The sequence below is a fragment of the Stigmatopora nigra genome, chromosome 14, assembly GCF_051989575.1.
Source record: "Stigmatopora nigra isolate UIUO_SnigA chromosome 14, RoL_Snig_1.1, whole genome shotgun sequence".
Taxonomy (NCBI): domain Eukaryota; kingdom Metazoa; phylum Chordata; class Actinopteri; order Syngnathiformes; family Syngnathidae; genus Stigmatopora; species Stigmatopora nigra.
In genome coordinates, this window is record NC_135521.1 from 12,978,954 (window position 1) to 13,002,546 (window position 23,593).

The window sequence follows — 23,593 nt, forward strand, 5'->3', positions numbered from 1 at the left end:
TGAAGGGAAAATCTGAAAGAAAAACATCACACATGCTATTTCTGAGATTCTGTATGAATCGAAAGGTTCCTCTGCACATCCCGAAAGGGTTGCCTGCATGTAAAAAATTCAAAAAGAAAGTCATGTGAGCAGTACAACCAGGAAGTGTGTCTGTAGCGTTCTAGTTTCTCAGGTTTTGCCTAGGTAAGAATGCAGTGCCTTGAGCGAGCAATACCAGGCACAAGTGAGTTTTATCACGTTTTTCTTGAATTTCATTCACAAAAAAAAGTAAATTATGTTTAGCATTTTATCTGTTTATTCTTTCTCTATTTTGAAATAAAAGACCATATCGGCCGCTTTGTCTTGCATTAGGAAGTTTTGTCTGTCACCTTGCAGTTTCGTGTATGTCAAGTCTAAATTGTGAGTCAGTCCTTATTTTTTTGAGCGAAAAATATACGAGACAATACGGTATATAAAAATTAAAAGATTTTGAAAAAAATATCAAAAAAGTTTAAGAAAAAGAACTGAGTAAATACAACCATTTAATTTTTTTTATTTTTATATTTTCATTGTACCTTACCTGTCCCCGCTGACTGCACATCACTTAATATTTGGCATATTTGCAAATTTAATTTTCTTGCATTTATTTTAACATTGTTAGCTGTTGTCAGGCCCAAGGCGAGACAGGTGGGTGATTGCACCTGCATCCAATTACACTTCCAGGACCTGATGGGCCAAGCAGTCGCAAGTGCGGCTCATCACAGCCAGAGCTATTTAAACCACCCAGCGCTGAACCACGGCACTGTATTGTCCTTATCAGTACACTATAAAGTACCCTCTCTCGCTACCTCCTTGCCTTTGCCTTTTCTGATCTTTGACCTTGTTTTCGCCGTAGAAGCATGATTACGATCCCAACCACGTTTTTCGCCTCATGGATCCGGTATCTCTGCTTTGGACCATTCCAACGGACCCCACGGCTCTCAGCCCTTGCACCAAACTCACCGCCCTGCCTACACTACTCCACTTGTGCCTTCGCTTTGTCCGGGTGAATTGCAATAAAGAGACATCAAAACAAATAAAACTGTCTTGATGCCTGCTTTGGGGCCCTTCTCCTAAAACCATAACAGCTGTGGAATATTTTCATGATTTAGGGGAATATAAATAACCCTGACCTGCTTTCAGTGCATGCTCTGACCTTTGATGTAACCGCATTTAAATCCAAATCAGTAAAGAAATTACAAAATATATCAATTTGCCTTCATCTTGTTGTGCGAGCACTGGTAAATGGAATTATTGGTCTTCAACAATTCTTTGGGCAGGTGTCTATGTATAATTTCTTTGTCAATTTAGTCACATGCAAAGGATAAAAGGCCAATAGTCCATTTAATGTGTGGTATTCAGATTTATTCATAGTAGAATGCAGCATAACATCATAACAAAAACTGGCAGATCTTGAAGTCCATGATGACACCCTTGCTCTGGGGGGAAAAAAGCATATTTCAAATGCAGTGATATGACCTAAACCTAACTTGCCAAAAATACTTTAAGGTTGTCATTCGAAAATAGAAAAAAAAGACATGTACAGTCTACTTGAATTAACAAAACACATTTTTGTCTTTAGCGCAACTCTTTATAATACCAGGAAGAAAAATGTGAAATGAAAAATTGCTCACCAAAGGAGTCCTGATTATTCTCCACGGAGTCAAGTTTTTCACCCGCTTTGTTGGGGGGGGGGGGGGGGGGGGGGGGGATGTCAAACTTTTAAGAGTCCAACAAAAATAGAGAAAATTAGAAAAATTACAATTGGTTTATGGTTCTGACAAAAATTTAAATTTGTAAAAAATAAAATGGCCTTTCTGGGGAGCTTGTGCTATTAATTACAGAAAACATTGCACTTTTGAATGTATTGTTTTGTTGCAACACGCCGCTACCGTTCTCTGAATGTCCGATAACTTTCAGTTAAAAATACCTATATGTGTGTGTTTAGTTGGTAGATGTGTGAGGACCATGGAACGAATTAGAGAAGTTACATATAAAATACACCTATACCTATACATTTTCAAGTTACGAAAAAAGTTCAGGAACCAATTAATTTCGTAAGTAGAGGTATGACTGTATTAGGATCATTCCCTGGCAGCTTTGCGCCCACATACTAATCCATCAGCCTTGTGGGTTGTGTGGCAGCTGCCAACTCTCTTTCACGACACTCACACAGAGCAGCAATCAACTTTAACTCAATTCTTTACAATATGAAATTAACAAATAAATACACCCCAATAATAAACCCACAACTTCAAATTACAGTATTTACTCGCATATATGCCGCACCCTAAACACCATTAAAACACTGACGATTTGCGTCCATTTAATTACTTTTTTACCTTTATTAAAAACAAATTTCAATAAGTGGTAAAAAACTGAATGTATCAACCCAAAAAATAACCACTAGATTTGTAAAAATATGAATTGTTAGAATCATCATAAAGAGTGTAGATTAGTCAGGAAAGCCTTACATTCATCAATAATTTTCTCTCATTTTTGTGTATTCTCCCATCTTGATAAAAAATAATGCTGCTCCTTAGGAAAAATCCAAATTACGAAACAAGTTCTGGAACCAATTAATTTTGAAAGTAGAAGCACCACTATACTTATATTGTACAATATTAACTTTAACATCTCTTACACAAAAATGCATTCAGAAGAGGAATGACCCAAGGGGTGGGTTATTCAAGGCCGTTCCTCCGTTTGTACTCAAGTACATCTGTTCTGTGCTGCTTGAAGAGCTGCATTAGAGAAATACAAGAAGTGTATGATTAGTCCACCAACTTCACTCACATTCACTTCATTTGTCTGAAACGGATATTTTATCCTTACTGCACGACAAATCAGAAGAATCCCTTGATGTTACATTGCTTCAAAAATCACGTTATTCAACATCAAAAACAATTGATTTTTACAGGAACAAATAAAACACATTCACTATTATCTCAGTAAACTGTTTTTTTTCATTACCAAAGTCCAAATAAGAATAGATGATCCGAAGGCAAGACCCACTCGAAACCAGTTAGGGGATGTAGTGTCATGCTTAGAACTGGTAAACATAGACCTGGATCCAGCTGCAAAATAACAAATAATCATTAATTTCCACTTTTAAGCCATGGCTTTAGGAAAGTCCCTGAAATATTTCTTTGTTCCACTGAGGTCGTCCACGATGGCAAAAAACAAGTCCCAAGTATAATAGCAATTTCCGTATTTTCACGACTATTCGGTGCATCGTATTTTTAGCCGCAGTGTCAATAATGAGTGCTATTTCTGTATTTTACACACACAAAGGACGCACCGTTCTTTTAGACGCAGCCAGGCATGGCATGGATATAATAGATACACACACACACAGCCCCCCCCCCCACACACACACACACACACATATATATATACACACACATATATATGCATGTATATATACATATATACATACATATACACACACATATACACACACATACATATACACACGTACATATACAGTGTTCCCTTGCTACTTCGCGGTTCAGCTATTGCGGACTCAGAGCTTTGCAAAAAAATTTTGGGCAAAAAATACAAATATTACATTGAAACAACATATTTTTCAGTTTTTTTTTGTTATAACATGAATTTCACTCTCTCTACCCGTATTCTATATGGTGTACTGTATACAGGGTTTTTTTTTTATTAAAAAAAAATACAATTTTTTTTTTTTTTTTGGAATTGAATTCAAATTAAGCATTTTTGAAGGGGAATCCCTACTTTGCGGAAATTCACTTATCGCGGGTGGTCCTGGTCCCCATTAACCGCGATAACCGAGGTCCCACTATATAATTTATGGAATAGCGCTGTCTACGGAAGCAGCCCCAGACGCTATTTCCGGTGCGCAGTGACAGCTGGGATATAAAGTATTTTTGTCAATACACCCAGGTTGAGGGCTGTGATAACTTAGCACTAATAGTATCAATATACTACAACGGCCAACACACTCATTTGGTGCTACAGCTCCCAAATGCACGCTACACCCGCACGCTAAAAACACGTTTTTAAAAAGGCAACTGAAGCAAAACCGAGTTCAGTTGTACTTTATTTAGCCATTTTACAATGTATTCACGTCATCATCACCCAAAAAACCATCAAAGTCCTAATTTTCTGAGTCCAAATTGAACAATCGTCCATCGAAAACGCTGAGTTTAATACGTTCGTCCAGACGGCCACAATCCATTCGCAAATAGTAGCTAGGTGGTAGCAAACGTAACTAGCCCGGCACTGCCTGCCACCATTCGCCATGCTGTGTTGATGTCGATATATACAATCTACAATCCGTTCGCAAATAGTAGCTATCTGGTAGCTAGCATAACTTTTCCAACGATGCTTTCCATGCTTTGTCAAGCTGTACTGATGTCGATGTATCCAGGCCACAATCCAGTGGGTGTATTGACAAATGAACTACAGTGATCCCTCGCTTATCGCGGTTATACCGTTTATGTCCGTGATGGGGCAGTGATGCGGCCGTGATCCCCCATGATGCTTTGCGCATACGTGCATTTTTTGTTTTAAAATTTATAAAATGATGAAATTACTAATTCTAATTGAATATGTTGTTTCCACACCTTGTAGGGCGATGTAATTTATCATTTTAATTCAATATCTTTAATTTTTTTTTTCCTGAAAAAAATCCGCCAAGCTCTGCAGGTGCGATAGCTGGAACGCAAAGTAGCGAGGGATCACTGTACTACATATCCCAGCATTTAATGGGCAGTACTTTGTCTACGGGAAAATGGTAGAGTCAGGGGCTGCTTGCCGTAGTTGTCCTATCGACTGATTTATTTTATTTTATCATGATAAAAAAATTAGTTTTGGTCCATACATAAAGCGCCCCGTCTATTTTGGAGAAAATGTAAGACTTTTATGTGCGCCTGTAGTAGTCGTAAAAATACGATATTTATTATTATGATAACATGCATTCATTTTCAGAACCGCCTTGTCCTCACTGGGATCGCGGGGAGTTGGATCCCATCTCAGCTGATTTCGGGCCAGAGGCACGAGACAAGACACCCGTATCGGTGGCCAGCCGATCGCAGGGCACATGGGGATGGACAACCATTCACACTCACACTCGTACTTAGGGGCAATTTAGCTCCCGTACCGCCATCTTGGATTCTTGTTTTAATTATTGGATTTTTTCATCCCGTATTTGGGAAATTTCATTGTCACAGTACGTGCCTTCAAGAGACCTACAAGTAATGTGGCGCCCTAATTCTAAAGCAATTCTAAAGCTTGGATTACGTGTATTGAGATGATATTTGTGTGCGTCATTATCGAAATATTTTGAATGGGAGGCAAAAACAATCAACTCCTGATGTGTTCGTTTTGAAGACTCCGGAAAAATGTCCGGGTGGGGTCAACCCGTAGAACCAAGGTAAAAAAAAGATTAAAACAAAATCAGAATTCAGTTTTGTGTGAAGTTACATTCAAAGTTGAGTGTCTGTATATAGTTATCCAAGTTAATTTAAATGTGTTTGTTCGTTTACGAGTGCCTTGTTGCCGTGGATAAAGCCCCCCGAACAGCCGCCACCTCCGCCTCCGTGTGTCATTGTTTCTCCCCTCTGCCAATTTTACATTTATTATACCCGTCAACTTGTATGTTTTACACTTATTTTATACGTTTTTTTTTTACCATTTCGAATCATGTACGCCGTACACCGACTTTTGTATGGGGATTTTTTTTTTTTAAATTGCCAATATTTATGAAAACCGATGTCAACAAGATCATTTTGGCTAAAATCCAGATAGTCTCGTAGACTGGTACCCAACGACGCTACTGTCATCGATCTTTACTATTGTCACGGTATGCCAGCAAAAAAATATCCTAAATCGTATGTATTTTTTTGGCGGTGCATACGGCAATTTCGATAAAGGATGACATGCCCATGTGTAGATATACATAGAGTAAATACCGTGGAAGCAAGCATGGAGGAGCCACATAGTAAGAAACGAGTTACCGCGAGTAAACATGCGTCGTACGGTGTTTGTACGTTTTTTTTTTTTGGGGGGGGGGGGGGGGGGGTTGTACGGGGAATAATAATCATTTATAAAGGGCAGTTGTCGGCAGAGGTTGACAGGTATGATCTATTAAACACATTTTATTACTATTAAACCACTCGTTATGTATTACTTTGTCCATACATGGTGAATTAGAAGAAATAAAATCTTTTATTCCATTCCAATATCCTGTTTTCGTTGTTTTTTTCAGAAGGTTGGAACGAATTAATTTGTTTTCAATAATTTTAATGGCAAACGTCCGCTTGAGTTACAATATGCTTGTCATACGATCACAGTCTCGGAACGGATTACGATCGTAAATCGAGGTACCACTGTATTGATATTCCGAGCGGGGGACGGTTTGACCGCAGATTATTAGGAGCAGTGTGAGTGCGTTTTAGGGTGCAACATAGTGTAGTCCCGTTGACATTAAATGTACTGAACGGAAACTGAATTCAATGACTTTACTGTTAATTGCAGACAATTTAAGAACTGAAATACGTTTGTTATAATTCAATGGGTTTTAAACCTTTTTATGGGCTCGCCGGAACCATCTACAAATTTGACTATTAATGCAATGAAAATGTGTAAAATGACGGTATCGTATTTCGTATGACGTATGCATATTTTATTTTGTTCAATTACATTGATATTAGGCCAAGCGGTTTATTTTTTAGTCAATGAAATCTAGAGAAGACGTTGCCCGACGTCAAGGCAGCGGTTACACGACAAGAATGCTAAGCTAAGGTCACACTTAAAATAAACACTCATACACAAACAGCTGTAAAAACCACCAGTATGTAATGAGACCAACAAATCATGTTCTCACCTCTCTGGAATAAATAGGATCGAGCGAGGAAACAAGTCACCTTCATTATTTGAGTTTGACACAGGCTCGGCGACTGTTTTGCCTTTGAGTATCGGAGGGATTCCACAGTCGGACACAACTTTCCGGAAGTGTGTCAAATGACGCTGGTCACGTGATCGATGATTTAAGACATGCCTGATTTGCTTTTTTGAAAAACGTGTGCAGTTATTCTTACAGCCGAGCATAAATATTTGTCTGTGAATCCCTTTGTTTTCTTTATTGGGGCAATAAGGCTGCACACGCCTTTCTGTAGCAATAATTCAATATGGCGTCTTCTCGTACCATGGCCGCGACTTGGTCTTTCAAAGATAGATGCAGTGTAATCACTTGAGATACGATCTTAATGCATTAATGCGGGATCGAGGTCGTATGTCAATTTACTTGTATCTCAAATCACTTATTCCCATATAAAATAACTAAATACAAATTATTTTGTTCCCACCTGAAAAACACCCAAAATAGGAGATTACAATGCAAATACATATATTTAATTGTTCTAATTCAACACCTACGCTCATAAAGTAACAAGCACCTATGTAGCAGTTATTATCTGCAATAAAATGTGGACATTATTGTGTATAGTGTTGTACAGAGTTCTAAACCTTTGAGACTAACGGCGGAGAAGATTTGACACGTTCAGTTCGTGGCACTTTTGTGACACTATGTAACATAACATAAACATTAACTTAAATGAACTTAGCTTATTATACACCAAAGGTGTGTCGTTGGGGCCTTCAGGGCCTGCTCTGTTGGTTTAAAAATATCTGAATCACAGACTAATGTTAATTATATTTTGCCCATAAATACTTCTTAAATAATTCCAAATTGTCTGTGAGCTTCTTGAAGCATTTAACCACATTTCAGCCATTATTTGTTGCCAGGGTCAGAAATCTGCCTCAAAGCCTGATCAATTTGTCAGGAATAAATCATCTGTGGATTAACTCGCTCTGGCCTGGTCTGTCTCCGATGCTGAACACGCTCCATTGTTAGACGGGATAAGACAGAGTTAATGAATTGGAGTCAGGTGCTAAAACTTTACGTCTAACACCATCTTCCAAGTCAAAACAGTCCTTCCCCAAATCTTCATTGTGAACTTGCGCCTGGGTGAGGCGTCGAGGTTTAATCCCAATCAAACAATCAACAGTCCTTGGATCCATGTGAGAAGCCAGAGTTTCTAAACAATTTTGCTAAGTCCAACTTGATAGAGACCTTTCCCTCTGCCCATCAGGGCCACAAGCAGATGCACCAAAGTGACCCCTTCCAGCGTCAATTTGCTAAGTTAAACAAAGCATTTACAATATATAATAATGTATAAACTTAAAGAAAGCGAAGCAAATATATCATAAACCCAACAAATTGTTAATAACTTAAACACTTTAGCACAGGGGTGTCAAACGTACGGCCCGCGGTCCGGATCCGGCCCGTCTGGTGGTTTGGTACGACCCGGGGAAGAAAGCTGCATTGTATAAAAAAAAGAATTTTCTTTAAAAATGTGTAATTCTTGTATTATCCTCTAGGGGCGCAGTGTTTTAGTACGTGCGGGCAACATGAATTGACATTTATTTATGTTCTTATGTTATTCTCTTGTTCATAATATATTGTTCATAATGTAAAAGGGAAATTCTGTTAATAAACATTTTTGATAATTTACTCATTATTTGCACTAATTATTAGTATTAGTGACTAATACAAAGAAAAAAAAAAGTGGGCTAATTGTTAGTTCTATGTAATTTTGCAATGAGTTTACTGGTCCGGCCCGCTTGATCTCAAATTAAGATGTATTCGGCCCGCAGACCAAAGGGAGTTTGACACCCCTGCTTTAGCATGTCACACAAGCGTCGATAAAACTGTTGCTTTAACTAATCAGAATTCCATTTCACATTGCCTCCTCCCATAACTTTATCATTGGTGTTACATTTGATTCTGACAGAATCTGGGCAATCACGCAATATACGCCCCAATTTTCCACAATCCCGACACGCAGCATTTTTGAAAACTCAATTTGTGTTCAACCTCATTTTATTTTCTCTCAATCTCCCGGCTAACATTCCGAGTCGGAGTATTTTACCTGAAGCACGATATAGATGACGGTTAGTTAAATGGTTCTGTTGTAAGATGGCCGACATGTGAAGATGCCAGTCGCAGCAGGCTCCTTGTACGCACAAACTATCCCGCCACTTAAATTGTTTGACATTTAGATAGGAGCCTGGATAGTAGTTGCTAATAGTGTTTGAGACATTTGACCAGTAATGGAAGGCAAAACGCAGATCCAAGAAGCAATCAAAATACAAGGTGAAGTGGTTCGAAAGATGAAGTCTGAGAAGGCAAGCAAAGAGCAGGTTAGCAATTTCATTCTTACCTTGAATTTCCATTGTTTTATTGCGTTTATAGGTCTTAGCTCAGGCAACAAACCCCTATTTCTGTGGCCGCAATAAAACAGCGGATTTTACTCATTTGGAATAAAACGCTAGAAGGTATTTTACTCCTAAATTTAGTGACTACGATCTCCGTATTCTTTTAATTAGTCAATGTTACGACGGCTGACGCAATACTTACCCTGTTTAGACTAATTGGAGTATTATAAATCAAATCCACTGAAAGGAATACAGTCGAATCTTGTGATACGACCGCCTCGCTATACGATATATATACATTCTTGTCTTACGACGAAAATTTCGATCGAATAATTCGCCCGAGATACGAATAAAATCCGTCATGCGACCAAGCCAGGTGGCCATAGCACTTTCTTTTTTGCATATCTTTCGTGTAAAAAATATTTATACGACCACTGGGCGGACTTTGCATTTCACCACCCCCCAGCTCCCCCCCCCCCCCCCCCCCCCCACGTTGGGTACCTTTACTGGTAAACAATATTACTATGGATCGGCAGAGTTCTGCAAAGGAAAGGCGTTTACAATGGACACGAAACGCGAATTAATTGAAAAATGAGTGGGGTATGTGTTACTGAGCTCGCTAGGAAATACAAGAGGAATACGTCAACCATTTCCACCATCTTTAAGCAGAAGGACGCATCAAGACTTTTGCCTTGATTATCACTGAGGAAAGTTACATACCTTTACTGGTAAACAATATTACTACGGATCGGCAGAGTTCTGCAAAGAAAAGGCGTTCGTTGACAATGGACACAAAACGCGAAATAATTGAAAAATATGAGAGTGGGGTACGTGTTACTGAGCTTGCTAGGCAATACGAGGAATACGTCAACCATTTCCACCATCCTTAAGCAGAGGGACGCATCAAGATATTTGCGTTGATTAAAGCCAAGGAAAGTTACATCCCCCAGCAAGTTTTCAACTGCGATGAAACTGGTCTTTTTGGGGAAAAGATGCCAAGGCGGACATTCGTCGTGGCAGAGAAGAAGGCATTACCGGGACACAAACCCATGACGGACCGATTAACGTTATCGTTGTGTGCAAATGCGAGCGGTGACTTTAAAATTAAGCCGTTACTAGTGTCCAATGCTGAGAACACGCCTGCCTTCAAGAGATCTACAAGTGATGTGGCACGCTAATTCTAAAGCTGTGTGTGTCATTGTCTCTCCCCTCCGCGAAATGCGTCTATTTTTACATCTATTAAACACATTTTATCACTATTAAACCACTCGTTATTCATTACTTTGCCAATATATGGCGAATTAGAAGAAATGAAACCTATTTTCCAATCCAATATCCTGTTTTTGGTGTTTTTTCAGAGGGTTGGAACAAATTAATTTGTTTTCAATTCATTTCAATGAGAAACGTCCGCTTGAGTTACGATATGCTTGTCATACAATCACAGTCTCGGAACGGATTACGTTCGTAAATCGAGGTACCACTGTATTACGATTGACAAAAATACACGACATATAATCAGATGTTTAGGTTTACAAGCATCTGCACATAATATTTGTTGAGTCAAAATCTGTATTCAATACTACTCTGCCTTACTTGCAGAGCTTAATTTGTTCCGGGACTGAGCTCGTATGTCGATCTTGTCATAACTCGGACAAAGTTTCCCATTGAAATGAACTAAAAACAAATTAATTCGTTTTAACCCTCTGTAAAAACACCAAAAACAGGATATTGGATTGGACAAAATATTTTATTTCTTCTGATAATCCATTAACAAAGTAACACATAAGCAGTCGTTTTATAGTAATAAAATGTCTAATAGAACTAAAATTAGACAGATTTCGCGGGGAAGAGAGAGAGAGAGAGTCGCACAGAGAGGGCGGGGGGCGGTGGGGTGTTCGGGGGAACTTTCCACAACAACGCACTCGTAACCGAACAAACACATTTAAATTAACTTGGATTAATATATACAGACACACTCAAACATATGTTTAATGTAACTTTACACAAAACTGAATTCTAATTTTGCTTTACATTTTTATACCTTCTGGCCGGGTTAGCTGTTTGCCACGCCTCCACCCTCGCGTTGGCTATTGATGGGCTATTTGCTGTTGTATTCCCTTCAATATATTCCTAAAATGATGCACACAAATGTCCTCACAATAGGATAACGCACGACCACTTGCCAACGAGCCAATTCAGCCTACCCCTTGATTGTGGGTAATGAAGTTTTATTCTGAGAAAGGGAGCCGTTGGCTATCGGTGTTGTTTGCACGAGTCTACTTCCCAAAAAGCCCTCTTTTTGCCCGTGCATGCGTATTATGCGTTTTCTGGTCCACGTGTAGGAGAAACATGTGTGAAGTGCTTGTAGATATCTGTTATACACGAAAGAGATGCGCCAAAAAGACCATAAGTGGGCTACAATGATAAACACCTCATGGCCACCTGGCTTTCTCGCATCTCAAAATTTTTCTCGTATCTCTCGCTAATTATTTGCTCAATTTTCCTCGTATCTTGAGCATCTCGTAGGTAGAGGTACCACTGTACTTATATAAGTACCTGTTAGTATGCAACTGTCTTTGCAAGGCACAAACTTCGATTGCGTTTAAAGCAGTACTGTGTCTGTGGGGAGAGCACTAGGCCGTATATTATGATTGACTTGCTCCATCTTATGTTCTGTCCTCCTCAACTGGGGTGATGATGAATCATACACCGCCACCCCTAGTGATAGGGTTGCTTACCACTTTTCTCCTGTTCTTCCTGCTGACTTCATCACCATCACGTGATCATCCACGGAATACGTTGTACCTGCTGGCTCCTGATTGCTTTTGGGTTGGCTGCCACATTATCCATGGATGACCCTTGTCATTTCTGACCCTGTTTCGACCCCTCTGCTAATGAATGAATATGCGTGGCTTGTCGGCTGTCCGGACCTGCTCTTCTTTGGTTGGCTTCCAACTTGCAAATTGTCTACCACCTCGATCTGTTATGGGAATCTCTGTCGCACAGGTATGTACTGTAAATTATATACTCCCGAGTGCTAAAAAAAATAGATAAGCCTCACTTAACAGTGAGGTTCACATTTAAATTGAGATAATATACACTGCTCACAAGAATAAACACTTTTTTCATTGGGACTGGCATGAAATCAAATACAGTTTTACCTTGTGATACGATCGTAATGCGTTCCGGGACTAAGCTCCTATGTCGATTTACTCGTATCTCAAATCAATATTTCCTATAGAAATGAACTAAATACAAAGTACCGTATTTACTCGCATATAAGTCCCCTCTGTTGGACTGTTGCACTGAGAACTGAGATCTGTAAATAAAATTATTTGGTTTTTGGAAGAACGAATCTGAAATCCTCTTCAATCATTTCATTGTCGATTTCCCATGGGAATGCTAAAACCAACTTGGAACCTTCCGTCCAAAACCTGGGACGAAAGTTCCTCTCTACTTAATTTGGATAGTTTTCAGTTGTCATTTTCCCACTAAAATGTAAAACTAACATTTACAAATACTGTGTTGACTCGCATGAATGACTGAATTGAGGGGACGGCTTATATGCGCATAAAAACTCGACATGCAAAAAAAATTCAAAGTTGACGGCGAATGAGGATTTCACGACAAAATGGCGATATGCCATGTGTCGTGATGTCCTGACGCAAGTGAATGCCAATACGGTCATTTATTTCCAAATAGAGAAAAGATAAACAGATGAATCCCTAAACAACATTTATTTTGACATCTATGAATGAAATTCAAGAATAAAAACGTGCGTATCTTGCATGAAACTTGAAAAAACTACGGTTTTCACAAAAATTGGAATTCTTCCCTGCAACAAACCATCATTCCATCCTGCCTGAAATCTGCTCAGTTGACCCTCACCAGTTTGCTTATAGAGCAAACGGGTGCACTTAGGATGCTATCGCCATTGCTCTTCACACCACTGAGCCACCTGGAGCACCATGCAAATTACGTCAGGATGCTTTTCATTGACTATAGCTCAGCCTTCAACACTAATAGTTAGACTTTGTCCCCACCTCTCTTCCTCCACTACACTGAGCACTGGCTCCCCTCAAAGCTGTGTATTGAGTCCTCTTCTGTACTCCCTGTACACATACGACTTAACCAACACACCAGTCTAACTCCATCAAATTTGCCGATGACACCACAGTGTTCGGACTCATCTCAGGAGGGTATGAGTCTGCCTACAGAGATGAGGTCAACAAACTGTCTTCGTGGTGCTCAGTGAACAATCTCACACTGAACACCGCGAAAACTAAAGAAATAATCCTGGACTTTCGCAAACGCAACAGATCTGGCCCCACTCCTCATAAATGGAGTACAGACGTTCCCCTACTTATGAACATTACACTTACAAACAAACAGTACATACAAACATGTCTGCAAATTGCGTTTGTCAGAAATGTTGGTAAGTTCGATTTTGTATTGTGCGCCTATTTTCGAGTAGTGCTTCTTTCCGCCGCTACTACCTACACCTAGCGCTGTGAGAATTCAGCTCACCCAGCATCCACCTTCCTCTACCCCAGTGATTTTCAACCACTGTGCCGTGGCACACTAGTGTGCCGTGAGAGATCGCCAGGTGTGCCGTGAGAAATTATCCAATATCCTTTTTTTTAAATTAACATTTATTAATAGTTTTCTGCAAATATGATGTCATTGTCCAGTGTCCGTGCTGTAAAGGCTGGCAGTGTAATGTAATATTTGTCCGTGTGGCAACACGTAGTTGATTGCCTCGTTCCGCCAAGAAAATTAGTGATGCACCTAAGAGGCCGTGGTGACAGTCATGGAGAAGTTTTTAAAAAGGACAACTGCAAACTCCGAACTGGGCCCTAGACAAGATTCTGACCCGGATAAAGGCCCTAGTATGAGTGGTGGGAAAAAGAAAGCAAAGACGGTGAGCTCAAGGCAATATAGTGAAAGCTATCTTTCGTTTGGATTTACTTTCACCGGGGATGAGACGACACCTATTCCGTTATGCCTGGTGTGTGGCGAGAAGCTATCCAACAGCGCCATGGTGCCAAGCAAGCTTAAACGCCATCTCCAAACGAAACACCCGTCGCTTCAAAACAAGCCGATAGACTATTTTGTTCGCCTGCATGTAAACACAGAGAAACAGGCAACGTTTATGAGAAAAACCACAAAGGTAAATGAGAAAGCGCTCAAAGCTAGTTACCTAGTCGCCGAACTTGTTGCTTACTTATTGTAATTAAATATACTATACAGAGTGTCATTTTGTAAAATTTTTGGTTAGTGGTGTGCCACAAATTTTTCCAATGTAAAAAAATGTGCCGTGGCTCAAAAAAGGTTGAAAAACACTGCATTATTCAATATGGTTGGTGAAAAGTGAAAGGCTTCTAATGAGGGAGGTGCAAGGAAGAGGCAAGCCATTTCATTTGAAACGAAAGTGGCAATAATGAAGAAGCTTACGTTGCACAAAGGTTGCAAATCAATTGAATGATGCCATACAGTGCTACTGCATAGTTTATAATGGGGGGGAAAAAGAAGAAAACTGCAATCGTCATTAGATAGTTTCTTTCGGCCAGTTTCTAGTAAATCTCTCCATCTTTCTAATGTATGTATACGGTACTGTATGTATTCTCCATTGTATTAAATGTTTTTTTCTGTACAAACCAATGCTGGTTACTTATACAAGCCTTAAACATGCAAATGCACTTATATAAACCTTCAATATACTTATATAGGCCTTAAACATAAACTCTAATACAAAATATAGCACTGAATCAACTTCAATTTGCAGTTTCAACTTATGAACAAGCGTTTGGAACCTAACTCGTTCGTAAGTAGGGGGGGAGCGTCTGTATGTGTAGACAGGGTCCGGTCCTTTAAATTCCTGGGGGTCCACGTCATTGATAAGGTATCCTGGTGTACAAACACCACAGCAGTAGTGAAGAAGGTCCAGAAACGACTTCATTTCCTCGTGGTACTCGGGAGGAACAACTTGGACATTAAGCCTCTGGAAACCTTCTATAGAGCCACTGTGGAGAGCATCCTGGCATACTGCATCACAGTGTGTAGGGCCATGAAGAACAACTTCCGGGTGGCTTCAAGGATATTTTGAGGATATCTGGAGGAGTTTAAGCACCTTGGGGTCTTTTTCACAATTAAGGGAAGAATGGAACAGGAGATAGACAGGTGGATTGTTGCAGTGTCTGTAGTGATGTGGACTTTGCACTGATCTGTCGTGGTGATGAAGAAACTGCGGCAAAAGGCGAGGCTCTATTTACCGATCAATATACATTCCTACCCTCATCTATGGTCCTCAGTTGAAAAAGGTGGCATGCCTTCTCCGGGTCAGGGATCAAGCATTTCCCCAGGTGGAGGAGTTTAACTATTTTGGGGTCTTGTTCCCAAGTGAGGGAAGAATGGAGTGGAAGATCGACAGGCGGATGGGGGAAGCGTCTGCAGTGATGCAGACTCTGCACCGGTTCGTCGTGGTAAAGAAGCTGAGCCAAAAGGCGAGGCTCTTTATTTACTGGTCGATCTACGTTCCCACCTGCATCTTAGGTCAAGAACTGTGGGTAATGACCGAAAGAACGGGATCCCGGCTACAAGCGGCTTAAATGACTTTCCGCCACAGGATGTCCGCTAGGGGCTCGGAGTAGAACCGCTGCTCCTCTGGATTGAAAGGAGCCAAATGAGTTGGCTCGGGCATCTGATCAAAATACTCCCAGTTCCGGGCATGTCCCACCGGGAGGAGGCCATGGGGCCGACTTGGGACACACTGGTGAGACTGCCCCCGGCTGGACCGTGAATGCCCTGGGATACTCTCATAATAGCTGGATGGAGTGACTGGGAAGAGGGAAGTCTGGGCCTCCCTGCTGAAGCTGCTGCCCCTGGGACCCGACTTTGGATAGATAAGTTCAGATAAGCCTCGTGATATCAAATAAGAAAAATATTACAAGTTGTCATCAAATTAGGATTGTGGGTTAAATAAATTTTCTATAAGGCTCCTGTTTGTGTGCAAGTATTTTTTACGCATTTAAAAAATACAAATAAAAATAAAAAGCAAATGCAAGGGGTAATTCCTTGGATCCTTTCATGCAGATCTGGGCAATCCGGTCCTCAAGGGCTGCTGGGATGTAGGTTTTTGTTCCAACCGATCCAGCATTCACAGTTTAACTAATTAGATTTCTGCTCAAACAAGAAGCACCTGACTGCAATATAGTCATTCACAAGCAGATTTTCAGAAAAAAAATAGCCAAAAAAAACAAAAATGGATTTATACTCGAAGAACCTTTTATACTAATTCATCCAGTAATGGTTATTTTCTTACTGAAAAACAGAAAATAACCAATAATTAGTAAATGTTAATTTGTCGACGTATAGTGGTGTCAGGTTCATTAATAATTACCTTCGTCCGTAATTATCAATAACTGCAGGAAGACATCTTATTCAATTATTGACATTTAATTAAATAGAAATGGATACAACAGGTAAAAGCCTCCGGAAGGGAGCGTTACAGCAAGTGTCACCTTACAACTTCCGAACGTCTCCTCGAATAGACGTTTTCGTCCCATTCTTATGGTCACAAGTTACAGAGTTGTTGATCATTCCATCACGTATGAGTAAAAACAACATCTGGGACTACAATAACAATCAAAGTATTTTACTAATAACAAAAACAGGGACTAGACCTAACAACATTTAGATTAGAGTAATTATACAACCTCCTTGACCTAAGAATCATATAATATAATCATAATCATATAATCGTTACATACAGAAAAACCCGAAGTGTACGGTTACATAACGATAACAATATTCTTGTTATTGTCCGAATAGCCCTGTCCTCGTCACCAAGGGCCCACCAAATCTCAAGGACCCAGATTGGGTGGATTGTTTGTATAACCATCCTGGAACAGGCTGTCTAGGTTAAAGATGACTTGGTGTGACCTCAACACTTTTGAAAAACAGAAAGAGAATGATTTAACAAAGTAATGAATTAATACAGAGAAAAGAAAGAGAATGATTTAATAAAGAAATGAATTAATATAATATTATAATAGTAAAACAGAATAAACCCAACAAGTGGTTAAAGAGTATAGTAAGGCTGGCAGTCTTATGCGCATATAAGCTGTACCCTTGATTCAGTCATAACTTTTTAAAATTTACACATGCGGCTGAAATGCGAGAAAATACAGTAGATATGCAACTTCATATTTGGATCTGATGTATCCTAGGTTTTTCTTTAATTCTAGTGTGCAGTATAAGGCTGGATAGGAAGTGAGCTACACTGCTGCTAATGCTATGCTTTCACAATTGTACTTCTTCATCGTCCAATACAGATTGATAAAGAAGTTACCAAACTTCTCGAACTGAAGGCAAAGTTGGGAGGAGACGATGTAAAACATCCATTTATTCTCAAAACAGCTAAGGTAAGTTTACTGTGTATAAGACCAGCTCTTTCTTCGATCATAAGGATGCTTCTCAATTAGTTTCTGTTGCGCCCCCGAACGCAGAATTAAACATTTCGTGTGCCTCCAACTCTCTGCCGCCGCTGTGAATAGTATCATTTTTCTATAAAAATCCTAGTCCTGTCATCCTTCACCACTTTGTGGCTTCAACATTTGTGGCTTCTGTTCATCACATTTTTTTCAATATTAATTATCCAATTGAAAAATGTTCATGTAAATGTCAAATTCGCAATAAAGACAAGATGAAAATGGCACCACTCCTTCAGCGCTGAGTTGGGTGGCGCTCAATGCCGAAGAAGAAGCAGAATTTTATCGTAGGAGAATGACACGCCGATTAATATAAAAAGCCGAGAAGGACGACGTCTTGCCTTTTCCTGTTGTGTTCCGATTGAATTTCACATTGGACACATAACCTCGTCCAGGAAGACTACGGCCAGCCTATTACAGCTTTGCTTAAATTTGAAATCGCTCTTGGAAATGCCTCCTAGGCCATCTAAAGCATCTAATAAGCTCAAGAAAAAACAAGACATGACAGTGACTGAAAAAGTGATGTTGCTTGATGTCCTAAAGGAAGGGATATAAGTGTAGGTGTAGCACGCCAGTGTAAATAATTCAACTACGTTCTATAAAGAAAGATACTTTTTTTTTTCCAAATCAAAAAGGTTAAAAAAAAAAAAGTCAAAATTCACACTGAACCTCGTAACCAAAAGACACTTTCTTGTCTTCCGGTTGCCAGTCAGAAAAACTGCAGTAGACCGGGGACTTTCGCTCAACTCTGCTCCGAAAAAGGAAGAAGGCAGGCAGGGTCATTTTTATCCAAAAATAGAGCCTTCTGAGCGGACAGCATGACCGGGAGCGGGAGCTTCTTTTTTTTTCAGAAATGGGAGATTCCATGAATTTTTCATTGTTGTGTCCATATCTGGTCTACATTATCTGCAAAATGTTTTTATTATTGTTTGCGGAAGGTCTCTCTATTATTCATGTAAAGATAATATTAATATTCTCTATTGGCATGTGTACATGCTATTCAGCGCCGGATTCGCACGATAGCCCCGCCCCCGTATTCACTCTATTGGCGTGTGTACACTTTTTCAAATTACGGCACGCAGGCCATATAGGCTTTTTAATCCGGCCCGCCCATGTTGTCCAAATTATAGTAAAAATCAATTGAAAGTAAATTGGTACATTTTTCACCTTCAATTGTCTTTTTCTTATGTTTCAATCCCCAGGTTTAATAAATTACCAAAAAATTATCAACAAGCTGCCATTGACGGCAATGGACGTCTGGCTGCCATTGATGGCGGCGGACGTCCGGCTTCCACCGCCGTCAATTGCATAACTTCTCAATGGGATTTAGATCTGGAGAGTTTCCTGGCAAAGGGCCCAAAATCTTTATGTTTTGTCCCCTAAGCCATTTTTATGAACTTTGCTTTATGGCTAGGTGCACCATCATTCTGGAAAAGGCATTCTTCATCACCAAATTGCCAAAGTTTTAGTTTTATTTCACAGTTTTTAGCCTGCAGTTTTAAATAATTTAGCCCATATGAAATCCATATATCCAATCAACTTGGATAATCATCTTTGTTACAGGGGACAAGAGACTTTAACCCAAAGCAGATGGCAATAAGAGAGAGAGTTTTTAACACCATCATTGGCTGCTTCAAACGTCATGGAGCAGAGACCATCGACACACCTGTTTTTGAATTAAGGGTAAACATTTACACAATCCATGAAAAAGTGATATAAATGTATTACACTGACATTCAACTTTTTGTCGTTGTTAAAATTTTAGGAGACCCTGACAGGGAAGTATGGAGAGGACTCGAAGCTTATCTATGACCTTAAAGACCAAGGAGGAGAGTTGCTTTCCCTTAGATATGATCTAACCGTATCCTTGACATATACTGTACAAGTGGATTTTTTTTCTTTATTGCTCATTGGCAGTGAAGGAGCTTAGCCCAAAGGCAAAACTCTTGATTATTGACCCGCGTTCCTTCTTTTACCTAAGGTTACAAATTTTGGGGTGTAAAGAAAAAATAAGATCCCAGGTTCAAGCAGTTGAAATGTATGGTCTCCACAGGGTTCCCAAAACTGTTCCATCCTGCGTCTCGAGAGGGGATATCAGTGCACCATAAATTCATTGTATAATGGAGATGGGGCACTGCTGACCTTAACTTGGGATGTTGCAAGTTGTTGGGCCAAATACTTCTGAGGCCTCCTTAACTCCACATGCGCCTCCCGTGATTTAGTTTACCCTTTGAAATCTGTGTGGGTTCTCCGTTCTCTAGGGGTTGAAGTCACTGAGGGTCCCAGCTGTTCCTTCTCACCAGGGTACTCTCTCAACCAGTCAACTGTTTTATGGACTTGAAAAGCGTCGTCAACCAGTTAGCTATGGGTACCAGACCCCTAATGTACAGGCAATTCTGTCATTGTACGACTGGTGTTGGGGTTTGGTCAGCATTACCAGCAGTAAATTGGATTCGTTAGCAGTGACGGTTCGACTCTTATTGGATTACCCCTTTATCACAGATTATGTTAATACATTTTTGGGAAAGAACATCTAAGTGTAGCCGAGGCTTTGAGATGTGGGGGATGTTTTAGGTTTAACTGTTTGAGCTTTTAATATTTGTGAGAGTTGTGACACTCTCTGATCTTGCTGTCACGTGGCTCATAGAAGCCCGAACAGTTCAAAACACAACCAGCCCTCTAATGTATTTCTAGGGAACTGACATCGGTGATTGTGCCATTTCCTGTTAAAAATCGATAAAATTACATATCCAGTAACGTGGTGTAATAGCATTGGTTTATAACATACCGTATTTACTCGTACATAAACTGCACGCGCGTAAAAACTGCGCCCCAAAAATTGCCTTTATTTTTTATTTTAATTTTAAAATTTCTCGCATATAAGCCGCCCACCCCTGAATCCCAATTTTCACCTCCTTATTCGTGGTTTTAATAGGGAGTACAAAAGTGTTACTTTGAAGGGAAAATCTTGACAAAAAGCATCACATGGTTTTTCTGAGATACTGCATGAATCAACAGCACATTATTGTGGTCAATATCGTAAGGAAGTTAATGACTATCTTTGTAAATGCAAAATATCAAATTATTCAATTTGAAAAAACAGATAAATCTATCTTAATGAGAACCTGATCCATTCTAATTACATAAATTACAATTTTCTTACCAGAAGTTAAAGATGTTGTGTCAGTCAGATTGCTTTTAATGTCAAAATATCTCAATTCTTTGGATGGTTCAAATTACACAATAGTTGTCACTTTCAAATAAGAAATAGTGGTAAAATGGCAACTGAAAACTATCCAAAATATGTAGAGAGGAACTTACATCCCAAGTTTTGGACAGAAGGTTTTAAGTTGGTTTTAGCATTCCAATGGGAAATCGACAATGAAAGATTGAAGAGGATTTCAGATTTATTTTTTCACAACTAAATCATTTTATTTACAGATCTCAGTTCTCAGTGATTGAAAAGCAAAGTACAGTGGTACCTCTTGATGCGAGCTTATATTGTTCCGGGACTGAGCTCGTGCGTCAATTTACTCGTAACTCAAATGAATGTTTCCCATAGAAATGAAATAAAAACAAATTAATTTGTTCCAACCTTCTGAAAAAGCACCAAAAACAGTATATTGGATTGAAAAACTTTTATTTGTTCTAATTGGTCATCTATTAACAATGTAATAAATAACTAGTGGTTTATTAGTACTAAAATGTGTTAAATAATTCTAAAATTAAACATATTTTTTGCATGGTAACGTGCTCGTAACATAACATAAACAAATATATATGAACTTGGATTATGATGCAGACACAAAAAATAAGCTTAATCTAACCTAACATTAAACGTAATTACAATTTTATTTTAAAATTTGATACCTGTCGCCGGGTTGGCTCTATTTGCCTCAACTCCACCCTGATTCAGATGCAACCTATTAAGGGTTGTTTGCATTTGTAATTCCTTCAAAATATTCCGAAAATGCTGCACACAAATGTCCTATCCATAGAATAACGCACGACCACTTGCCAACGAGAATTAGTCTAGCGATCGGAGACCACTCGAAAAAGGCGCGCAATACAAAATCGAACTTACGAACATTTTTCGACATAAACGCAATTTGCAGACACGTTCGTATGTACTGTTTGTTCATAAATTGAATGTTCATAAGTCGGGGAGTGTCTGTATGATTTATGACATTTGGAAGCAATGTGAATTGGAAAGTCTACTCAAGTTTTTTGATCATCATTCGACCAAAAGTATGTTTTCCTTAGTTTTCCTTACATTCAGGTTCCATTTGCTCGATATCTGGCAATGAACAAGATCACCAACATCAAGCGCTATCATATTGCTAAGGTCTACCGTCGTGATAATCCTGCAATGACCCGTGGACGCTATCGAGAGTTTTACCAATGTGTAAGTCCATTTCAACTAACCTGATCCTGTGCAACTATTTTTGCTGTTAACCATTTGCTGATTTGCCAGACCTGGCGCGTGGGCGCGTGCGTGGGGGTCCGGGTGCGCGCTTACATATATGCACAGTGGGGCAAATAAGTAGTTAGTTAACCACCAATTGTGCAAGTTATCCTACTTGAAAAAAATAGAGAGGCCAGTAATAGTCAAGATAGGTAAACCTCAACATGAAAGACAGAATGGGAGAAAAAAACAGGAAAATCATAGTTTGCTTTTTAAAGAATTTATTTCCAAATTAGAGTAGAAAAAAGTATTTGGTCACCTACAAATAAGCAAAGTTTCAGAATGTGAGAGGTCTCAATTCTTCTAACGAGGTTTAACGAGGTCTCCACTTGTGACCTGTATTAGTAGCATCTGTTTAAACTCTATCGGTATGAAAGACACCTGTCCACAACTTTTAATTCACCACCCTCTCCAAAGTAACAAATACAAATCTCGTGGTTATGGTCTTTCATATAGAGGTACCTTGAGATACGAGCTTAATGTGTTCCAGGACTGCGCTCGTATGTCGATTTTACTGGTATCTCAAATCAACGTTTCCCATAGAAATGAACTAAAAACACAAAATTGGAATGGAAAAACATTTTCATTTGTTCTAATTCGCCATCTATTAACACAGTGACAAATAACTAGTGGTTATGTTTAATAGTCCTAAAATTAGACGGATCTCGCAAAGCTGTTCCCTTTGCACATACATATACGTACACATACATGCATACATGCATGCATGCATACATACACACATACATATGTACGTATGTGTGTATGTATACATGCATGTATGGGTGTATGGATGCATGCATGCATGTGTGCATGTATGCATGTATACATGCATGCATGGGTGTATGGATGCATGCATGCATGTGTGCATGTATGCATGTATGTATGCATGTATGCATGTATGCATGCATGTATGTATGCATGCATGCATGCATGTATGCATGTATGCATGTATGCATGTATGCATGTATGCATGTATGCATGTATGCATGCATGCATACATGTATGCATGCATGTATGCATGCATGTATGCATGCATGTATGCATGCATGCATGTATGCATGCATGTATGCATGTATGCATGCATGTATGCATGCATGTATGCATGCATGTATGCATGCATGTATGCATGCATCCATACACCCATACATGCATGTATACATACACACATACGTACATATGTATGTGTGTATGTATGCATGCATGCATGTATGCATGTATGTGTACGTATATGTATGTGCAAAGGGAACAGCTTTGCGAGATCCGTCTAATTTTAGCACTATTAAACATAACCACTAGTTATTTGTCACTGTGTTAATAGATGGCGAATTAGAACAAATGAAAATGTTTTTCCATTCCAATTTTGTGTTTT

The 23,593-nt window shown here is 39.4% G+C and overlaps 2 protein-coding genes and 1 non-coding gene across 6 annotated transcripts in view; 2 read left to right on the plus strand and 1 right to left on the minus strand.

Moving 5' to 3' along the window:
* Positions 1 to 1,361: 1,361 nt before the first annotated feature.
* Positions 1,362 to 7,043, minus strand: ndufc1 (NADH:ubiquinone oxidoreductase subunit C1). Of its 3 annotated transcripts, XR_013328553.1 has the most exons (5): positions 6,878 to 7,043; positions 2,992 to 3,095; positions 2,663 to 2,762; positions 1,653 to 1,737; positions 1,362 to 1,457 (listed from the first exon to the last, which is right to left on the minus strand). XR_013328553.1 is itself a non-coding variant. In XM_077732287.1 (4 exons), the coding sequence occupies exons 1-3, from the start codon at positions 6,921 to 6,923 to the stop codon at positions 2,703 to 2,705; spliced, it is 210 nt and encodes a 69-aa protein (XP_077588413.1). In that variant the 5' UTR covers positions 6,924 to 7,043; the 3' UTR covers positions 1,362 to 1,737; positions 2,663 to 2,702. The 3 variants fall into 3 exon arrangements, 2 of the variants coding, with proteins under 2 accessions (XP_077588413.1, XP_077588412.1); XM_077732287.1 differs by having other exon boundaries at positions 1,362 to 1,737; XM_077732286.1 differs by lacking the exons at positions 1,362 to 1,457; positions 1,653 to 1,737 and having other exon boundaries at positions 2,340 to 2,762.
* Positions 7,044 to 8,932: 1,889 nt separating this feature from the next.
* hars (histidyl-tRNA synthetase) overlaps positions 8,933 to 23,593 on the plus strand; it is a 29,895-nt gene continuing 15,234 nt past the window's right edge. The window contains exons 1-6 of one of the 2 annotated variants that reach the window (XM_077732284.1): positions 8,934 to 9,255; positions 11,993 to 12,276; positions 17,604 to 17,693; positions 19,323 to 19,442; positions 19,525 to 19,620; positions 22,039 to 22,164. In XM_077732284.1, coding sequence (XP_077588410.1) covers positions 12,169 to 12,276; positions 17,604 to 17,693; positions 19,323 to 19,442; positions 19,525 to 19,620; positions 22,039 to 22,164 — 540 coding nt within the window. In that variant the 5' untranslated portion in view covers positions 8,934 to 9,255; positions 11,993 to 12,168. Of the gene's footprint in view, positions 9,256 to 11,992; positions 12,277 to 17,603; positions 17,694 to 19,322; positions 19,443 to 19,524; positions 19,621 to 22,038; positions 22,165 to 23,593 lie in introns of both variants that reach the window. The other variant, XM_077732285.1, reaches the window with a different exon arrangement.
* Positions 23,047 to 23,237, plus strand: LOC144207979 (small nucleolar RNA ZL1). Its single transcript, XR_013328818.1, has one exon. It is a non-coding gene; the product is annotated as a small nucleolar RNA ZL1 (small nucleolar RNA).